The sequence below is a fragment of the Cygnus olor genome, chromosome 8, assembly GCF_009769625.2.
Source record: "Cygnus olor isolate bCygOlo1 chromosome 8, bCygOlo1.pri.v2, whole genome shotgun sequence".
In the NCBI taxonomy this organism is placed as follows: Eukaryota; Metazoa; Chordata; class Aves; order Anseriformes; family Anatidae; genus Cygnus; species Cygnus olor.
The window spans coordinates 15517595-15537670 of record NC_049176.1 but is presented as its reverse complement, the minus strand read 5'-3'; the positions used below and the strand labels follow the sequence as shown (position 1 = coordinate 15537670).

General features: G+C 39.1%; 1 protein-coding gene across 1 annotated transcript in view; it reads left to right on the top strand.

Moving 5' to 3' along the window:
• The window catches only part of HMCN1 (hemicentin 1), a 200588-nt gene that overhangs the window by 89984 nt on the left and 90528 nt on the right, over positions 1 to 20076 (top strand). Inside the window, 16 exon segments of the mRNA XM_040565286.1 lie at positions 784 to 911; positions 2725 to 2997; positions 4064 to 4159; positions 4573 to 4767; positions 5820 to 5950; positions 6623 to 6770; positions 7260 to 7386; positions 8277 to 8431; positions 10729 to 11007; positions 11634 to 11915; positions 13013 to 13121; positions 13729 to 13898; positions 14145 to 14299; positions 15611 to 15734; positions 17062 to 17163; positions 18549 to 18725. Coding sequence (XP_040421220.1) covers positions 784 to 911; positions 2725 to 2997; positions 4064 to 4159; positions 4573 to 4767; positions 5820 to 5950; positions 6623 to 6770; positions 7260 to 7386; positions 8277 to 8431; positions 10729 to 11007; positions 11634 to 11915; positions 13013 to 13121; positions 13729 to 13898; positions 14145 to 14299; positions 15611 to 15734; positions 17062 to 17163; positions 18549 to 18725 — 2651 coding nt within the window.

Genomic DNA, 20076 nt, shown 5'->3' with positions numbered 1-20076 from the left:
TCCCACCAACTTTGCCTAAATTCTGCATATAACTTTGAGTGCTAATTACTTCCTGTTAATTCTTAGCTGTCATTTTTTCTTCCCTCCTTATTTTTTTTCCTCTATTGCTTTTAACTTCTGCAGAAGACGACTTTGGCTTAGCTGGCCAAGACTGTATTTTGTAATGTTGCAAGCCTGTGACCACAGCTGTAGTAAAAATCACTGCTATGTGGTTAATTATTTAGTCAAGAATAGTGACAAATTCTATAAACACCAGTTTTGAGTCATAATACTCTCAGAGTCAGAATACTCTCTTGAGTCAGAATATTCTCTCCAGAACATACACACACACACACATTTTCACCCCCCACCCCCTGTCTTTAACACCATAACGTCTTTTAGACCTTGATGAAGTAGAATCAAGCTGTTTAACCCAAACATTCTGACCCTGCTAACATGGGATGAGCATAAATTTGTGATGGGGGGCTGAAGAGCTCCAATTCTCTACCTGATTTTTTTTTCTATTTCTAGAAATAAGGCAGGTTTGAATATCTCCTCTAAGTAGCTAGAACCAAATTTTGTAATTTGGATCTTATATTTTAGATATTTGCTGTGTATTCTAAATGTAATGGCCCAGTAAAGAGTTAGAATAAATGAATAAGTCATAGTTTAGTAATATGGCACAGCTCAGTGTGCTCTGTAGAATGGTGTTATTATAGCTCATAGCAATCAGTTATGTGTAAGTAGAGGTCATTCACCTTTCAGTACATGTTTATACAGCGTATCTGCTTCTTATTTTTCCAGACACACTTTCCTTCCCTCAGGGTCAATGAAGATCAGTGAGACACAAATTTCAGATGGTGGAATGTATTTCTGTGTAGCCACAAATATTGCTGGGAATGTGACTCAGTCAGTGAAGCTAAGTGTACATGGTAAGTTTTAAGTTAAAGGATGATCATCTGCAATTTTCCACATGGGATTTAGCATCACGTGGAGATTTTGAAACATTTTTCCCTTATGTACATTAAATGCTATCAACCTGTATATTTTCTGGTCATATTATCTTCATATGCAAATTGTTGGTATTGATTATATGAAACGGAATTATTGTATACACACATACTACCTAAAAATGTATATATATACACATATATGTACACCTTCCTTTAATGTTACTTAGACTCAAGGAAGAATTATACCTATACAGGACATTTGACTCTTCTTACGTCAACCAGAGGAGCTTTAAGAACTGAAAACTTTTGTTGTAATGAACTTGCATGTTCTCTGTGCAAGAAGTTTCTCAGAAGTAAGTCTGCAAACAATGGCTGAGAATAGCAAAGCTGCCTGTGGCTTGCAGATGCCAAGTTCCCACCAACTTGATAGGAATTACATATCCAAACTCTGTTGGCAGTGCATGTCCAAGTTTGCTTGCACGCTGGCTTTAGTGGTAGATAAACCAGCGTGCAGCTGTATCTCCTATGGGTAGGCAGTTGCTGCTGTCTCCTGCTGTGTGCATATGCATTCTGTACCCGCCTTTGCAGACTAATACCTTAGCCCATCTTACCATCCTTTCTCTGTTCAAACAAGACCTTGTGCTCACCTTCCTGCCCCTCAGTGAAGGTTTCTAGTGTCTCTTGCTCAAGCCAGGACCTGTGTCCCCTTCACTCCCCTTCTTACCATAAATCATCAAATTCTCGCACCCTTGTCTCCTGCTCTCACTGTGCTGGGGCCCCAGCCACAGTCTCTTAACCACCTACATAGTCACATAATGTTAGCTCTATGCTCTCCTATTTATTCCTCCTCACCTGCATCAGACAGAAGTACAGGTTGTGCATGTATACCTGCTGCAAATGCTAACATACAGAGGAGAGTGGGTGCCGGAACCGTGGCCTGGCACAGCCCAGACGAAGCTGATCTATCATTGTGCTTCATGTAGAGTTTGGAAGTGTTGTTGCCAGTGCCTGCTGCCAGCACACATCTTTGAAGTGGATCATATACCACAAATGTACCAGCTTGGAACTCATGCCCTCAGCAGTTCTGAAGACTTCAACTACACTAATTCAGTTACAATGACTGTAACAGACTACTGTCTGGTTTCCTGTAGAGAGAGGTCTCATATCAGTGCACATCTTTGTTTATCTGTAACTGTACATTAACAGACAGCCTGAAAAAATGGTACTTGTTATTGTTTCAGACATTCTTTATAAGTCTTTTTATTGTCAGTGATCCTTAGAAAGAAAAACATTGCAGCAAAAGAGTTAAGTCAGACTTGTATTATTCTTTGGGACCAAAAAAATCATCTCCAGTCATACTTTATCTCCTTGTCTGAACTTGTGTTTGGAAGCATACAAAGATAAGGGATTAGGGGAAGGAAATTAGAATGTCAGAGGGGAACTGTAATTAACTTTATCATAAAAGCTTTTGATTTTTGTTGTTGTTGTTGTTGTGAAGAGTCAGTACCCATAGCTTTTAAAATGTGCTCAATATAATGAGCTTAAACTACTCATGCAAGTAATGCAGTAGAATTTGAAATGTAGCTTCTCCAGATAAGTTTAGCAATAGGTGATTGTACATCCTATCTGTAGAGGACATGCAGTTCTGGTTTTTTTAGTCACTTGAGGGAATTGTGTTTCATTGAATAAGAATGGATGTTGTCTAAAATGACAGAGAAGAATTTCATTCAAGAATGATCTCATACATCATTTTCTTCACGTTACTGTGGACTTAACTTGTCTTCTTGCATAGTTCCTCCAAAGATACAGCGTGGGCCTCGGGTTATGAAAGTCCAAGCTGGCCACAGAGTTGACATACCCTGCAGTGCCCAGGGGATCCCTCCGCCAACAGTCACCTGGTTCAGAGGCAGAAGTGCTGTGCTGATAGATGGCAGGCAGTTCATCCGCGGCCTGGATGGATCTCTGAGCATCAGTAACGTCCAGCTTCCTGATGCTGGAATCTACAAGTGTGTTGCTAGTAATGCAGTGGGCAGCGACACATCAGAGATAACAATACAAGTTCAAGGTATTTCTGCTAGAGTCACAACCTTGCCTCCTGCCCTGGCTGAGTATAATTTCATGCCAGTGCTGTCTGGTTTATGTTTTGGAGGACAGTACCCTTTGCTGTTGACAGTTAAATAATGTAAAATCCAAGCCTGTTTTAGATGTTATGTTCTGATGTTAATTAAGGAAAATTAGAGCAGGCACACAATCTTTGCGGAGTTAGCAGAAATAAGAAACTCAAAATATATTGCTTTTTTTTTTAAACTTAAAGGTACTTACAATTTGTTTGTTTGTTTTGTACTAGATAATTAAAACCAGATTCCAGTATGGGAAACCTCCTTTTAAAATATTCTGTGTGTGTTCACATCTCACATTTTCACAGACTATTTCTGAATATCAGAGCCTGATGGCATAGATTTAAATGGAATTAGAATTTTGCTGAAGTAATCTGAAAGAAGAGCTCTGTCAGTCAGTATGCTATTAAAATGGTGATGGGGCAACAATGGTTATACGCCAATTTAAATATATAGTATAACTCCTCACTTGATCGGCTGACATACAGCAGTGTAGCATGACTGACTTAAGCAGGCAGTATTTCTTCTTTGTAATAGTTTAAAGGCAACATTCTGATTTATTGGATTAGAGCTGCTGAGAACTGCTCATTATGAACAACAAAGAACTGCCAGTAATTTTATTTAATTGTAAACAATATTCTTTGTGTAGTCTTAGTCCACACACAAGTTTAAAATGAGATGCAAGAACAAAGGATGAAAGGAATACTAAGAAGTGGTATGGGAAAGAAGAATTTATCTAATATTTTTCAGAATTTGTAGAAATGCTGTCTCTGCCTTCAAAACAAATATAGTGGATTTTAGAATCAATTTCAGTCAAACTGGAAAGTTTCTTTGTACTGCTTGCTTCCTAAATATTCCTCTTGAAGTCAAAACTGCTTGTAGTATGTTTTATCACTGCAGGTTATTGGAATCTGACCTTGTGTGACTGAGACTTAAAAGTTAGGAATTGCCAGACTGTATTTTCGCACTTGGAAGCAGAGTTCAAAAAATTTTAAGCATCTAATTTTCTTTCAGAGTCACCTACTATAGATGATCTTGACCCTCCATACAATAGTCCTTTTCAAGAAAGAGTGGCAAATCAACGCATTGCATTCCCGTGTCCAGCAAGAGGTGTGTATCATTATTACCTTTTCCAGTGACAAAAGTATACTTTTCTGCTGACCACTGATAATTGCTAAGTTTCTCTGTATTCCCTGTCATGGTAAAAATGTACAATATACACAGTGTTTTGCATAGGTACTTTATGTGGAAAATTCAAACTAACAGTGATTAAAACAACCACTGCACATAGAAACTCTGTAAAAAGTCCTTACTAGCTAACATGGATGTTAGAATGTTTAGCACTAAGATTTTTTATGTTACCATCATACTGTAACAGTAGGGGCTTCCTGTAAATCAGAAGGCTCATGGCCTCCCTCTGGATTGTGCTTGCCAGCAAGACTTCCAGCAAGCAATAGTAATTATTTGAATCCCTCTTGTTCTGAGCTAAGTGAACTGTTGAAGTTTCTCGTATTTCTCATTAGGTATTCCAAAGCCTGTCATCAAATGGCTACGTAACGGAAGAGAGCTGACAGGCAGCGAACCAGGAATTTCAATTCTGGAGGATGGCACACTGCTGGTCATAGCTTCTGTTACACCTTCTGATAATGGAGAGTATATCTGTGTGGCAACCAATGAAGCTGGAAACACAGAAAGAAAATATAACCTGAAAGTTCATGGTAAATAATAAGTACAACTAGTGGGGAAGTGTTTTGGAAGAGCATCTTCTGTTTCATTGTTGGGAATTGTGTGTCCCAAACCTGCCCATGTGTAGTTAATTCATAAAAAAAAAAATGAATCTAAGTACTTGTATTTCTACAGTTCTGTTACACTTCATGTATTTTCTATTATTTCTCTTTACTGTAACATTGTATCCAAACATGTTTGTTTTGCTCAAAGAGTTAGGTGAGTCTCATTTGTAAAGAGCTCTGGTTATAGTTGATAACTTTAATGCAAGTAACAAGTGAAGACTTTTTGCACTGTAAAAATTAAAGTTTGGGTGATAGATAGGTCTGCATTTTCAAGCATAAATACAAGAGAAGTTATTTGTCAGAAGGAGTGTAAAATAGGAGAAGACTTGCTCCTGACATTCTTCTTTCCTAATCGTAATTGCAAAATAGAAAATCTATAGATGGCTGTGAGGTATGTTTTGATATGGTACACTTTGCTTCTTACAGAGTATTTTTTTTTCCAGCCCTGTTCACTTCCCCTGTGAGCTCCGATGCCCAAGCAGGATTATATCTTTTTCTGAGAAATGTAGGAATTCCATCACGTGCCAGCAGGGCCTTGTCAGGGGGGTTTGAATTTTCTAATCTACCACATAGCACCATTCTCTTTGTACTCATAGTGAGATAAGTGATATGCAAATACTGTTGGAGATGACTGGAGCAATGAAGAAGAAGGACGACTCTAGAGAGTCCAACTTCCTTTACATGTTGAGCAAATAACGTGACATCTTACAGATTATTATCTTAAAATGCTGCTGATGATTGTGTTTCAGTGGATTTCACTGGGAGTCTGTTATAGGACAAGAGAAGAGTCTGTTCTTTGAGAAAGAGAAGAAAGGACATATGGAGCTATGTCCAGAGCCAAAAGGGAAACAGAAGCATCAGGGAGGGAGTGAAAAGTGTCTGAGAAATGTAGAAGATAGAAGTCCGTGACTTGGGGAAAGGATGAAGTGGGAAATCACTGGATTAAAAGGCTTAATGCGTGATTTTGAACTTTCTTGTAGTTCCTCCTGAAATTAGAGATCAAGAAAAGGTGATAAATACATCTGTAGTTGTTAATCATCCTGTAAGTCTCTTTTGTGAAGTGTCTGGTAACCCCTTCCCAATCATCTCCTGGTATAAAGAAGACACCCAGGTAGGTACTGTTAAGCTAATTAAAGTAACCATAGCCATTAGCAGTTCCAGAATATTTTGTGTTGATTTTGATTTTGAGTGCTTGGTATTAGATCTCATTTAAAGTAAATACATGTACATACCTGTATGTATATTTAAACTTCACTAAGAACACCTACACAAAGACAGATGAATATGACTAATCCATTAATTCATCTATTCAACAAGTCAAAAGTAAACTCTTTTTCATGATTTCACTAAGAATTAACCTTAGCAATTTCCCAGTACTATAGATGACAGAAGACTTGCGGGACCAGTAATAGTATTTTCTTCATTCTGTGGCTGGAGAAATGAGAATTCTTGGAGGTGATTTGAATTCTTCAGGATTATCCTAGGGTCCTATGCTTCTACTCATAGCTGATAAGTGAGTTTAAATGAAGAGAGACGTCTTTATGCAACTTTATAACTAAACATTACTGATAAACAAAGTTTCTTTGGTTTTCTCACCCTCTATTCTATGTTGAGCTACAAGTCATATTGGTTAGATTGCATAAGATGAGGAGATTAGTGCTGTAACTGAAAAGGGAAATAGGCTATCCTTAGACTGAAACTACCATTTTCTTGTAAAAAAAAATCCGTCTGTGATATTTGGCCGATGTAACTTGGATCACATAATATCTTGGGTTCTTTTAAGGTTGTGGAAAGCAGTGCTCTCCAGATTTTGCACAACGGGAAGATACTGAAGGTCCTTAAAGCTGCTATTGATGATGCTGGACAATATTCATGCAAAGCCATAAACGTAGCAGGAAGTTCTGAGAAACTCTTCAACCTAGATATACTCGGTTAGTTTTTTTGTTTGTTTGTTTGTTTTTAAGATGGTGATCTGAAAAACAGTTGATATTTAAGAAGCCAGTAAATTTCAACTTAGTATAAAAAGGTTCTCCCTCTCACTGTCCATTAAGTATTGGCTGCTGAAGCACTCTTCATGATGGCTTATGAATACTTAAAATTTGCCATTTTCATAGTAGCAGAGACAAAATGCTGTTTTTCATTTCTGGATTTTGGTATTTGATACTTTGTTTTGTATTTTGGGGGTACTGTGCTCTATGATACAAAGGAGTTTTCTTCTGTGCAGTGCAGCGCAGCAGCACAGGTGTGGAAATGCTTGTGGTGGTAGAAGTGATGTTGTGAACTAGCAGGCGTAGTTTTGCAGTGAAAACTAAAGTTGTTTCAAGGGACTAGTATGACTCACTACTACTACATTTCTTCTAGTTTCATAGCTCACCTTCCCTGTTTAAATGTTCTTACTGTAACATTTTGTCTTTTTAAAGTTCCACCAAGTATAATAGGTGCGGACACCCCCAGTGAAATTGCAGTCATCCTCAACCAGGAAATCAGCCTGGAATGTAGAGCCAAAGGCTTTCCTTTTCCTGACATTCACTGGTTCAAAGATGGCAAGTAAGTATATCATTGCTTTTGTGGTCTAAGTTATTCCTTCCTTAGAACACAGAGGAAAAAGCACAGTATCAGCAAGCCCTGCTTTTAACTACATAATGTTGAGTTGTTATGACTGGATACAATTTTTGGTAGTGACATGGCAAGTCTTTTAATCAAAAGTTAGCATCCTGCTTTTCTTTGTGAACTGTCCTATTACGCAGGCACTTGCAGAGCATATTTGCAGTATAGGAAACTGGACAATGCATGAACCAAGATAGGTGTAACCATTTCTTTGAGTTTATGCTATCTGGATTATTTGAAATGTAGTATTAGTTAAAATATGTTTGCTTTGCTGGCATGATTTTTTTAATTGGTAGACAGTAACAATGTCAAACAATTTTCTAGCTGGTGCCTTGTGCCACTAAAGGTTTTAGAACAGTTTTTGCCTGCATGTTTCAATTCTTCATCTCATCTTCCAGGATGAATTTAAAACAATATAGTTCAGTATAGACATTGGCTAATACTCATTCTGATATGACATGAGATTAATACGTTGATACTTTGATCTAGTAAACATGGACATTTTGTTATCAGCAAAGGACTGTCATGACCTAGTACTTAGAAAAGGAAACTGAGATCAGGAGTAGGACTCTGGCTCTGATGCTGGTATTCTGGATGACCTGCATAAAGTACCTTTGTGTTTTCGTTTATTCTGAAAACTAGGCGTCAAAATCATTATAATAGTTTGTCTCTTTACAGTGGTTCTTCAGATTAATGCTGTTGCTAGTGCTAAATGATACTCTTTAATACAGTTACTGCCATTAAAGGACCCCTTGTTATTATTGTCAGTTTAAATTGATGTTGAAAGGATGACGTCAGAGTTCCGTGAAGTGAAATAATCTCTATTCCAGGCCCTTGTTCTTGGGCGATCCGAATGTTGAGCTTCTGGACAAAGATCAAGTTCTACACATACGGAGTGCTCGAAGAATTGACAAAGGTCGTTACCAGTGTAGTGCCACTAATACTGCTGGCAAACAAGTGAAGGAGATAAAGCTGATCATCCATAGTAAGTTTACAGAATCCATGATCCTAGAAGATATTTCAATTTTGCACATAAGATTTCTATTTTGAATGGAGATGCTCAAACAAATATAAATTAATTATCCAGGAGTAAACTAAATTCAGTGCAAAAATACAAGGCAGAGTGCAAAACCAGTAAGAATCAAACCCAATAGTCTTTGAAATAGAATGGTCCAGAAAATCTTCAGGTAGTGTGGTATGTCATCTCTCTCTAGCTGGTGTAAACTGAATAATAAAGGAAGAATAAGGGAAGAAGCATTAGCAGTGGATAACTATGTTAACATTATTTTAAGAACTTTAAAGCGCACTGAGGGTGCTTTTTTATTTTTACTAATAGTCGAATCTTTGCAAATTGCATGGGGAACAGGCTTGTGATTAATTCCTGTGATCAATATACAAAAGTTTTAGGTAAATGTGGAAATAAAAAGTTGGGAGAAAAGGAAGGGAAAAATTCATGAAAGCAGAAAGGAGCTTTTGAAAGAAGACTTGAAGGAGAAGTGAAAGGAGACAAGAAGAAGAGTTTTTCCACTTGGAAGACAAAGAGCATTTGAAAGCCCAGTCATACCTGAAAACTGCAAGCATACAGTGCTTGCAGAAATGATGGGGAAAACAAATGCAGGAATCTATAGGTAGGATAAGACTATTAAGTCCAGAGTGTAAATGGTGGGAATCTGCATGAGCCCTCAAGCTGATGGATGACTCCTTGTTAGCTATGGGTTTGCTTCTGAAGCTGTTGCCTCTTTTTTGCTGATAACTGAAATTGTTACATTATTTCCCTCATTTGGACATTTTTGAAGCATGGGGTAACCACATGCATGGAAGTATGCCTGTACATCAATCACAGTGAAGTCTGTTTCTGTTGGGAGCAAAGGAAATGCTGTGAGGACTCTCTGGTGATCGGGGTTGTGGCAGTCATGAGATTAGAGGCATAAAAGCCACTCAGATCTCCCCTAGATGAGTAGACCTTACTTTAGGCTCTTCAGCAAGGAGAGATGATTTTGTGGTAGTAGAATGGAATCTGTCTTTACTTTCCAATTTCTTAAGCCTGGCCAGACAAATGGAAGCCCACAGAGTAAGTGAGGAACCTAGATGCTAATTCCCACAAGTTCTTACTTTGTTTTGTATCTTTAACTCTACTTTTGGCTTTTATATTTTCCCACAACACTGTGTTAAAACCATTCCCCATCTCTGTGAATGAAAGCATTCATTGATAGAGAAATGCATTCACCTTTGAACTGGGTATATTTTAGCATATTTTATAGGTTTTAATATTTTTGCACACATAATATTAAGAAAATATTTCATCATGGTTTGGTAACTGGCAAGATCCATCTCATAGTTGTAGGTCCCTTCACTGACACTTTACTTTACATCTCTATGGTGGCATTTTAAATGAGCCCTATGAAAGTCAGTGGAAGTCAAGGATATACTGAGCATGTTTGGCAGCAGAGGAGTTAATGTGTTTGCCAGATGTGTCTGGTACTTTCAGCAGTCATAAATTTAGTTGTTGCCAATTGCACTGTGTTTTTATTACTTCTACAGAGATTTACGAACTCTTTATATTGGCTGATTTACACGAGAGCTTGTTTGCTAGAAAAAATGTGAGTACTGCTGCCTAGTGAGCAAGTGAAATGACTGTGGGCCAAAAGCTTCGAAAATAGGAGCATAAAGCTAGACTGCTAAGCTCATATTTAGTCTCAAAGTAAGTGATTTCATCTTCAGAAGTTCTGAGTACCGAGCAGTTCCCATTCCAGTCACAGAGGTTCTTGGATGTATTTGGTATTTTAAATAGCAGGTTTCTGTTCCTGGGAGGGTGCAGCTCCCAAGACATATAGGCATTGCTATTTATTTACCCCCCGAGAGACTGGGAAGGGACAGAGCCCTGCTCAAATGGTTTGCAGGTGTCACAGAGGCCCAGATGACCTCACTTGGCACATGTTGGAGCCTAGAAGGTAGAAATGGTCCCAGGTACCTACAGTGGGGCAGCAATGCTTTCCAGTGCCCCATGCTGTGGCACTTGTTTCTTAAATCTAGGGTGGCCTTTTGACATTAGATTCCATTTGTGTTGTGCTGTCTTCATGGTTCCAAATTTGTGTGCTGTAGAGTGTTGTACAGACAAGGTGTAACTGTGCGGGGAGAAAGACAGGTAACACCAGCAAGGGTTGGAAGTCTGATTAAGCTAAAAATCTTCTATTCTTACAACATTCTAATGTTTATTTGATTTAAAGTTGCACAGACGTGTATACTAAGGCTTTAATGCTGTTGTTTTGTCTTCTGAAATAGTCCCTCCTAGTATTAAAGGAGGAAATATTACCACAGAGGTATCAGCACTTCTTAACAATCTTATAAATTTGGAATGTGAAACCAAGGGAATCCCAGTTCCTACCATTACATGGTACAAAGAAGGTCGTCCGATTATTTCCAACCCCCAAGCTCTATATGTGGATAGAGGGCAGTTCCTGCAAATACCTCAGGCCCAAGTGTCAGATTCTGCAAAGTACACTTGCCATGTGACTAATGCTGCTGGAGTTGCTGAAAAAATATATGAGGTGGATGTATATGGTAAGTGAGAGTTTATTGAACTTGGTTATTTGCCATGTTACAGGAAGTGTGTACTGAAAGCTTTTCTGCCTTTGTACTGTAAGCAGCCTTTGCAGGCCTGTCAAGGGTTGAACAGCAGTCAGTGGTTGCGTTTAAACACTGACCTGTTTAGTAAGTCTTTGTAGAGGGAGCTTTACACCATGTGCTTTAAGTGACTCCTAAAAAGCTCTTGACTTCAGGGACCTTGATACTTTGCTTTAGTGATGTATCAGAACAATTTATTTTCCATGCATCCTTTCTCCTTCCACATGTGCATGCTGAACAATGTTTACCTGAAATAGACACTGTGGGCAGGATCTCTGGTGTACTGTTTTAAGACCTTCAAATTCAGTTCTTCCATCTCAAAGCCCCAAATATCCTCTCTCTTTTATACAACTGGTCAATATTAAACTACATCGTTTGACTTCTTTGTTTCCTTTTTGTCTTGGCTTGCCACAGCAGCAAATTCTCACATGAAATTGTGCGTGACATAATGGCATGTAGAGCCAAAGTGGGTGGGGAGGTGGGGAGGAACTAACCCATTTGCTCTTAATACATTTCCTGGCTACAGAATTAATCACTTGCAATATATTTTTTCCTTTCTACAGTTCCTCCAGTAATTGAGGGCGATGCTGAAACAGCCCAGAGCAGGCAGGTGGTTGCTGGCAATTCTCTGACGTTGGAGTGTAAAGCTGCTGGCAACCCTCCGCCTCTCCTTACCTGGTTAAAGGATGGTGTGCCTGTGAAAGCAAGCAGCAACCTCCGCATCGTATCTGGTGGGAAGAAACTGGAGATTCTCAATGCTATTGAGGCTGACCGGGGCCAGTATTTGTGTGTGGCCACAAGCATAGCTGGAGAAAAAGAAATCAAATATGAAGTTGAAATCTTAGGTGTGTGAGCAACAGAAATAGTGATTTATCATATTGATATAGACCTGATTAAGCAGGTTTTTATTTCTGTTGATATCATTATATAATCTGCTGCTTAATTAGTTAAAGCTGGGCACTGCACAGTTTTTCTGCCCAGGGTTGCAGGACAGTTCTAAGACACTTAGTTTCGGGTTAGTTCTTAGAGAATTTTCATGCATGTGGTTAGGTAAATATTATTCTCAGGAACATTTAAAATTCTTCTAGCTTCTCTTCCTAGAGAGAGATTGTAAATGTGAAAGGAATCAGATAAAAAAGATCACTGAGTAGCTGTCTTTGGGAGGGGAGAACGTCTTTCTCTTGAGTTTGAATTGTGTTTTGCAAATTTTGAACATTTTTCTGAGAAGGATTTTCTCTGCTTCATTCTATTGAATATTTTACCATGGTCTGAATCTCAGCAGTCCCTTCTGTCTGTCTCTAGGTAAATGAATTGTACAAATTTTAATTGTTGAAGAGACCTTCTTGACATGGAAGGATTTATTTCAGGCCTTCAAAAAGACTTGATTTTTCCTGTCTAGACACTTTTAGGCTTTGAAGTACCCTCTTGAAGAGTGCTGGCACTCTACTGCATGCACATGTAGAGCATCCATTCCCAGGTTTATCTTGCTGAGCTTGCTAGACAGTGAAGGAGTTGGGAGAAGCCATATCGCAGTGCTTCCTTCCCAGCCCACCCACCCCTGCAGGAGGATGAGACAGAGCAAAGAGGACCTGGAGGAGTGGCACAGGTTCTCTATGCCTTTGCTTTCTCCGTTTACTGACAGAGGGTACTAAAAGGCTCTCCCCACTAGCATGCACACACTTTCACAAGAGAGCTCAGACAAATCTGGAAAAAAATAAAGAAACATGAAAAATGGAGGATAGTGAGTTGAATTCAGAAAATATCATTGGCTACATGTTTTGCTTCAAAAAGGAACAGTGATTCCTAATGAACTCCAAATCTGTCCATGTCTCAAACTGAGATGGATGTCAAGATTTTTTTTTTAACATTACTACTTTTGATAAGCTTTTATGACATTTCTGATACTTAAACATTTCTGCTGATGGATGTTTCTCTCCTACAGTCCCGCCATTTGTGGAAGGTGGAGATGAGCTCTTGGACTACTTTGTGATTCTCCATAGTCCTTTGGAGTTGGATTGTTCAGCAACAGGGACACCCTCACCAACTATCTTGTAAGGGGATTGGTATGACAGTAAAATAAAAAGAAATCTGCTATTTGATGAAGTGAGCTTAGAGGCAGTGTTTCTAAACTGCCTGTATTATGTAGTGATAGTTAATATATGGAGGATAAACTCTTATCTCCACTGAAGACAGTGGCAGGCACGTACATTGCCGGATTTCAGTCCCATTTTGTTTTGAAGTAGTTGGGTAGGTTGTGCCAAAATATATCTCCTAGGAGTTAGGGTAGATAACAAGAGTTGACCAAATTCTTCTTCCATGGCTAATGCAAGCATGTATTTATCATCTACCAGTAATGATTGACTTTGCTTTGGAGGTTTGTATCTGCCTCCTTTGGTGGTATCTGCTCTCTGTACTGCTTCCCAGCTGTCACCTTTCTGATGACTTCTTTAGTGCCTGTTCCCCTATATTCCCTTCTCATGATAACCACTTCAGACCATGACACTTGGAAAAGCAAAATATAACCTGAGATCTCCAAACCTTCCTAGAAATGCAAATAAGAGTTATTGACATGTTCTGTTTAATAGAAATGTGCATATTTTAGGACTGTTGTCACTCTTACTCTAATAGAGGTCTGAGTTTGTACTTTCTTTTTGGTAGGTGGTTAAAAGATGGTCAGCCAATTGAAGATGGAGCTGGACATAAGATCTTATTAAATGGACAAAAACTTCTCATCTCTCGAGCTCAAGTGTCAGACACTGGCCGCTACAAATGTGTGGCTGCAAATACGGCAGGAGAACATGAAAAGGAATTTGATGTTACTGTGCATGGTAGGTTACTCGAGGGGCAAAAAGGCAGCAGATTTCCACTACTGTACATGGCTGGCAAGAAAATACTCAGATTTTCTGTTTTTTTGTTTGTTTGTTTGTTTGTTTTGTATTAGTGGGTTGAAAAGTAGGATATGAGAGTAGATGAAGTCAAAATAGAGCTACTCTTATTGGAAGGCTATTGCCACTGTGTATGTAAAGGTATATGTTCAAATGATATTTTATTTTTGTTTCTGGTGCTTCTTGCAGTTCCTCCAACCATCAAATCAGCTGGCACTTCCGAGAGAGCTGTTGTGATACACAAACCTGTAACGCTGCAGTGTGTAGCCAATGGCATTCCCAGCCCTTCCATAACTTGGTTAAAAGATGGCCAACCAGTAAACACAGCCAGAGGAAATACTAGAGTAAGCACTACTTTTATGGAATTCAAACCGTGAAAAATAATTACAATAAGTTAAATGTGTTAGTGCTTCTTTTCCTTTTGCTTTCCTCATGCTGCGATATAAAGATGCTAAAAGATCCATCCCGGAGAATGATGGGCTTTTTACCTGAATAGGATGGTATATCAGATTGAATAGCACTGTTAAGTAGACTGAATCCCATAAGATACCTCTGTACCAGAAGAGTTTGTGACTGTAAATTCAGTATCTGGCTCCTTTCAGTTACACTTTAGCCTTCAAGGTATGGTCATCTGTCAGTTAGAAGGTAGCTCTCCCTGCCTGCCACCATGATGTGGGATTAGATGAGTTTTTCTATAAGCATTGCCCTTGCAGCACCTACTTGTACATTCCCTTCTCATTGTAAGATTCTGACTTTCAGTGAACAGCCCTTCCTAGTGCTTGCATGCTCCAGGGGATGAAGTGCTTGTAATGGCTTTGATTTATTTCAGGCTGCAGCAGTTTCTGACATCATGCCAGAGGCAGTTCTCTCTGCTTGCAGCCCCATCTTCACCTTGCTTGCCTGCCCCGCTGCCATCTGGGTCTCCTCACAGCTGTACAGCTAATAAATAATCCCATTGTCCCAGGAACACTGAGGTCTCTGAATTAGCAAGACACCTCTTGTATGAATATCAGCGCCAGGTTAGGACAAAGATGAGACTGGCTGTATTCAGCACACCTGTCTACTGTGCTATTACACAGAATCACAGAATCGTCTAGGTTGGAAGAGACCTCCAAGATCACCTAGTCCAACCTCTGACCTAACACTAACAAGTCCTCTACTAAACCATATCACTAAGCTCAACATCTAAACGTCTTTTAAAGACCTCCAGGGATGGTAACTCAACCACTTCCCTGGGCAGCCCATTCCAATGCCTAACAACCCTTTCAGTAAAGAAGTTCTTCCTAATATCCAACCTAAACCTCCCCCGGCCCAACTTTAGCCCATTCCCCCTCGTCCTGTCCCCAGGCACGTGGGAGAATAGACCAACCCCCACCTTGCTACAGCCTCCTTTAAGGTACCTATAGAGTGCGATAAGGTCACCCCTGAGCCTCCTCTTCTCCAGGCTGAACAATCCCAGCTCCCCCAGCCGCTCCCCGTAAAACTTGTTCTCCAGACCCCTCACCAGCTTCGTTGCACTTCTCTGGACTCTCTTGAGCACCTCGATGTCCTTCTTGTAGCGAGGGGCCCAAAACTGAACACAGTACTTGAGATGCTTAGTGACTCTGCCTGGGATCATTGTGTAAAGTGGTTCCCTGCTCTCTGTTTTCATACAGCTGGAGTCTTCAGGCCGTATTCTGCAAGTTGTCAAGGCCCTGCTCGAGGATGCTGGCCGATACACTTGTGTGGCAACAAATGCTGCAGGAGAAGCCCAACAGCATGTTCGGCTTCATGTGCATGGTAATGATGTTTCTGCCTCTAGTTAGAAGCTAAACATGGTGGTTTTAAGGCAGCTTTTTTACATCTGTATTCCTTTCTCTTTTAAACTGTCTGGCATTTTTGTTACCTGTGCACATCCATCTTTCAGTTTTCATTCTTTGTCTCACTCCGTTAGTAAAAAGCTAGGGCAAAAGCTGTCTTTCTTGGGATTTGGCCTTTCTCGTGTGGTACTGAGGGCCACCGAAAGAGAAACCTTCCAGTTAACTTTTCTATTATCCCAAGAACCTTTCTGACCAAGACAGTCAGAAGTGTACTTGATGTTTCTGAATCAAGACCTGATGTACCACCGTTGGCATTATTAATTTAATCTAAATCTCCTGGAGAAAATGGCATTGCCCGTGAACTTGCAAAGGGGAAATTCTACATGAATTTCTCTGAGAAAGAGACATTCTCTCATGTGACGACTCTTTAGACGGTCTAAAAACAATTTTATTTTTCAGCTAAAAACAAGTCAAAAGAAATCAGGGAAACTTCGGAAGCTGTTGTTTGCACATGAATTTGGTAAATGCTCTCACCATGATTTACGTATATTTACCTCAGAAGTGGTCATGAAGTATTGTGCATGCTTGATGTGACCCAGTCCTCAAAGGGTACAGGAGGTGTGATGATGGACTGTGACAAAGTGTTCATGAGTATGATTATGTGGACTTTAAGTGTTAAACAGAGTCAGTCACTGGGAAATGTTAAATTGAAACAGAAATAAGATTTCAGTATCTCCCTGAATGAGACTTGGAAAGAGAAGCTGCACTCATCTTATACTGTGGTAATTGCACCGTAGTTGATTTTGGTGTCAGTCCCATGCTCACAAATTTTGCTTGTGATCTTCATGTTCAGAGTGTCGTTATCTGGTGTTTATGGCACATTCCAAATTTATAGATATCAGTAATAGAGAGTCTTGCCTTGTTAAAGCACTGTACAACATTCAGTTTAATATTACCAGTTCAAGTGACCTTGCAACCTTAGAAGAACTGCTGTTCTGTGTTGTGCACCCGTTTCTTGCAAGTCCATTTTTAAGAATCACTTTCCCTGCCCTCCCTCCCTGGCCCCCCAGAAAACACCCACATTTTACACATTTTATTCCTCTTAACACTAATGAGGCTATATAATGAAAGTAGTCCAGTTCCAAAGGTGCAGTTTCTTGAGAAATTTCTTAGTCACCCAGTAGTTAGTTAAAGCTTGGGCAATTCATTGCCTAGAGTTTCTCAGAAGGCAGATTACTTTGCGGTTGGAAGTTTTGCCAACTGGGTGGCTGAACTAATGAAAACCTAATGCTTTTGTTTTTTCCCAGAACCACCCAGTCTGGAGGATGCAGGGAAAATGTTAAATGAAACAGTGGTCCTGAATAATCCAATCCATCTTGAATGCAGAGCATCTGGGAACCCTCTGCCAGGTATGCACATGTACCTTTGAGAACATGAAGAAAGTCTGATAGCATGTATTCGCTTTTATATGTCTTTTGAAAATAATGGGTATTCTGAATATGAAGTTAATTTTGTGGTATTGAAGCTAGCTATGAAGTATTAAACGCTGTATGATGGAAAATGCCAATATATTGAGTGATGTGAAATAAATATTGGGGAATTCACTATTTTTAGTAAAATAAATCAAAACCAGAAGGATAAACTACACCCTTATGCATACAGCAGTGCCTGGTCCATAGGCAATAATATGGTTAGTCTTCTACAAAATCCGCTTTAAACAGCTACTCATCAGGTCAATATTTTATAGTATAGAGCAAACTTAAAACAATAACTTTAGTATTGAGTGTGCCTGTCAAGTGGGGCCATATCTAGAACCTTATCTAAAGTCTGTTGAAATCTACAGGAATCTCTGTTTGGTTTGGGCCCCTGGCATGCGTAAATGCAAATGTTTTGTGTGTGTGTGCCATGCTTTCTGTGGCTTACCCAGATGATAAGATTATACTTATGATTTTCAGGGTTCTCCTTATACTCTCAGTTTTGAAAACCAGGCCCTATATATGTGTTTGTGGTTTATTTTATTCATGCTTTGTGTAGTTATAACCTTGCACACAGCCTTGTTCATCAGTCAGGCCAGACTACTTCTTGAATGAGAGTCTTTCACAGAAAACTTGTGTTACAAAAAATGATTCAGTAAGCAGCAGTTTCATGTAACTGCAGAGTGAAGCGATGCCAGTAAAGCATTGGTTAGCACCAGCACTGTGCTGATAGAGGGTGCCATCTTTTGGCTGAGATGCAAAAAATCCTCATTTTTTGTTAGGTTCCTATAATATATTGCTTTGAAATAATACTGGTTTTCCAGTTTTTGTTTTCATTTTTTTAGTCTCCAAGATGACCTTTGTTTTGACTGTTCATGTTTTGACTCCATAAACTTTTCCAGGTGGTTCGGTTTAGTGTAGCAGTACTTTAGGGTAAAAGGTTAAAATGATATTATTGTGTATTTTTAAACAGCTTCTGTTGACCTTAGTATGAGATGAGTAGATCCCTTTAAGTATGCTTTGTGTTATATTTTTTTTAACTTCAGAACATTTTTTCATAAGTACGTGGTGTGCATGTATGATAGTTTCAAGTTTGCTATTGAGACCTGTAGGCATAGTTAGTATTTTGCACAGATGTTTTGTGCTGATTTTCTCATTTCCTAGCTACTTTTTACTTTTATTAATTATAATAAGTATATATTGATTTGTAAATGTTGGTTTTATGTATCTGAAAATTCAGATGGAAAATTTGAAGAATCTTTGGTCCTGTTGTTTGTAATGGGGAATACTTGTGACAACTTTCCTATTTCATTATGCAGCTATCACATGGTACAAAGACAGTCGTCCACTTACCAGTGCTACAAGTGCCACTTTCCGGAACAGAGGGCAGGTTCTGCAGATTGAAGGTGCTCAGATCTCTGACACCGGCATTTATAAGTGTGTGACTGTCAATGCTGCAGGCTCAGCTGAGTTGTTTTACAATCTTCAGGTTCATGGTAAGTACTGCAAAACTTGTGAAAAACGCCTACGTGCACCACTTTTACTCTTTTCAAGTTTCAAGCCTGCTTAGGAGTCTTACCATCATTCAGCACACCATTGTACTGGAAGAGATATGGCAGGGGTCAATGTGAGAAAATTTACTCTTCTTTTGTTTGTTGGTTTGTTTTACCAATACTAAGAATGCGTGCTTTTAATATTAGGAAGATATGGTAAGGGAATTCAATTTTAGGAAGAATGAGCAGAGGTACCAGATTGGTGGAAAAGGTATTTATATTACCACTTGAGATAATGTAAATAAAATATTTATAAAATACAAACATAAATATAATATATTTATATGTAAATATAAATCCAATATAAGTATATATATATATAAAGGTATTTATATTCCACTTAATTTGGAAGGACTTGCAATTGCTGCGTTTTGCTGGGGATGACTTTAAAACCTACAGTAGATAAAGACAGGACACAAATCAAATGTTCTTTCATAATCCAAGAGTCTTAAAGAAAAATATACTGTGTCTAGTAAGATGAAGTGAAAGTGTGGGTGTTTATAGACATGAGACACCTGGTCAAAAGCCAAATTGGAGCTTTCCCACTGATTTCAGTGGATTTAGGATCAGGCCCCAATCCAAATTCTTATCTTTGATACGTGCATATGCATGTAACTGGTTTTCAGTGGGAGTCTTCCATGCAAAACTGCGGCCCAAATTTGGCCCAGTGTCCCCAACTCATATGCATACCCAGTATATAGTTCCTATTAAAGTTAATTAACAAATAAGGAGTTGGGCAGTACATTTCCATGTGATTAATGACCATCATGGGAAAAACTGATGGCTCAAGACATGGTCAAAGGCAATTAACTCCACCCAGTGATTAATTCCCAGGAAATACTTAGAGCCAAGGTCATTATTCTGGTTAGACCAAGAAATGAAAAATAACTCCCAAGTATATGCGTGTCGTCTTATGGGTGGTGGAATTTCAGCAGATATGTACAGAGTTTTCTGGGGAACTCATACTCTCTGACTTAGTTGTGTAGACAGGACAAATAAAATTGTATCCCCTTCCACAATAGGATATATGCAGTTGCAGCCAGTGCTAATTGCATCAAAGGAAGCTGAAACAGTTATCCATGAACCTACTTTATTCAGCTTGTGTGGTACAGGGCTTAAAATGGAGTGCTTCTTGGATTTCACAGAAACAAGGTTCTCATCCAGTTTATTTAGAGTTTGATTTTGATAAGAGAAAGCTTTCTTTTCTGTTCATAGTAGAAGCAAGAATGACTACTAAAGGGAGAACAAACTCTGAAGTGTCAGCCACAGAAAGTTGCACTGCATTTACTGAAAG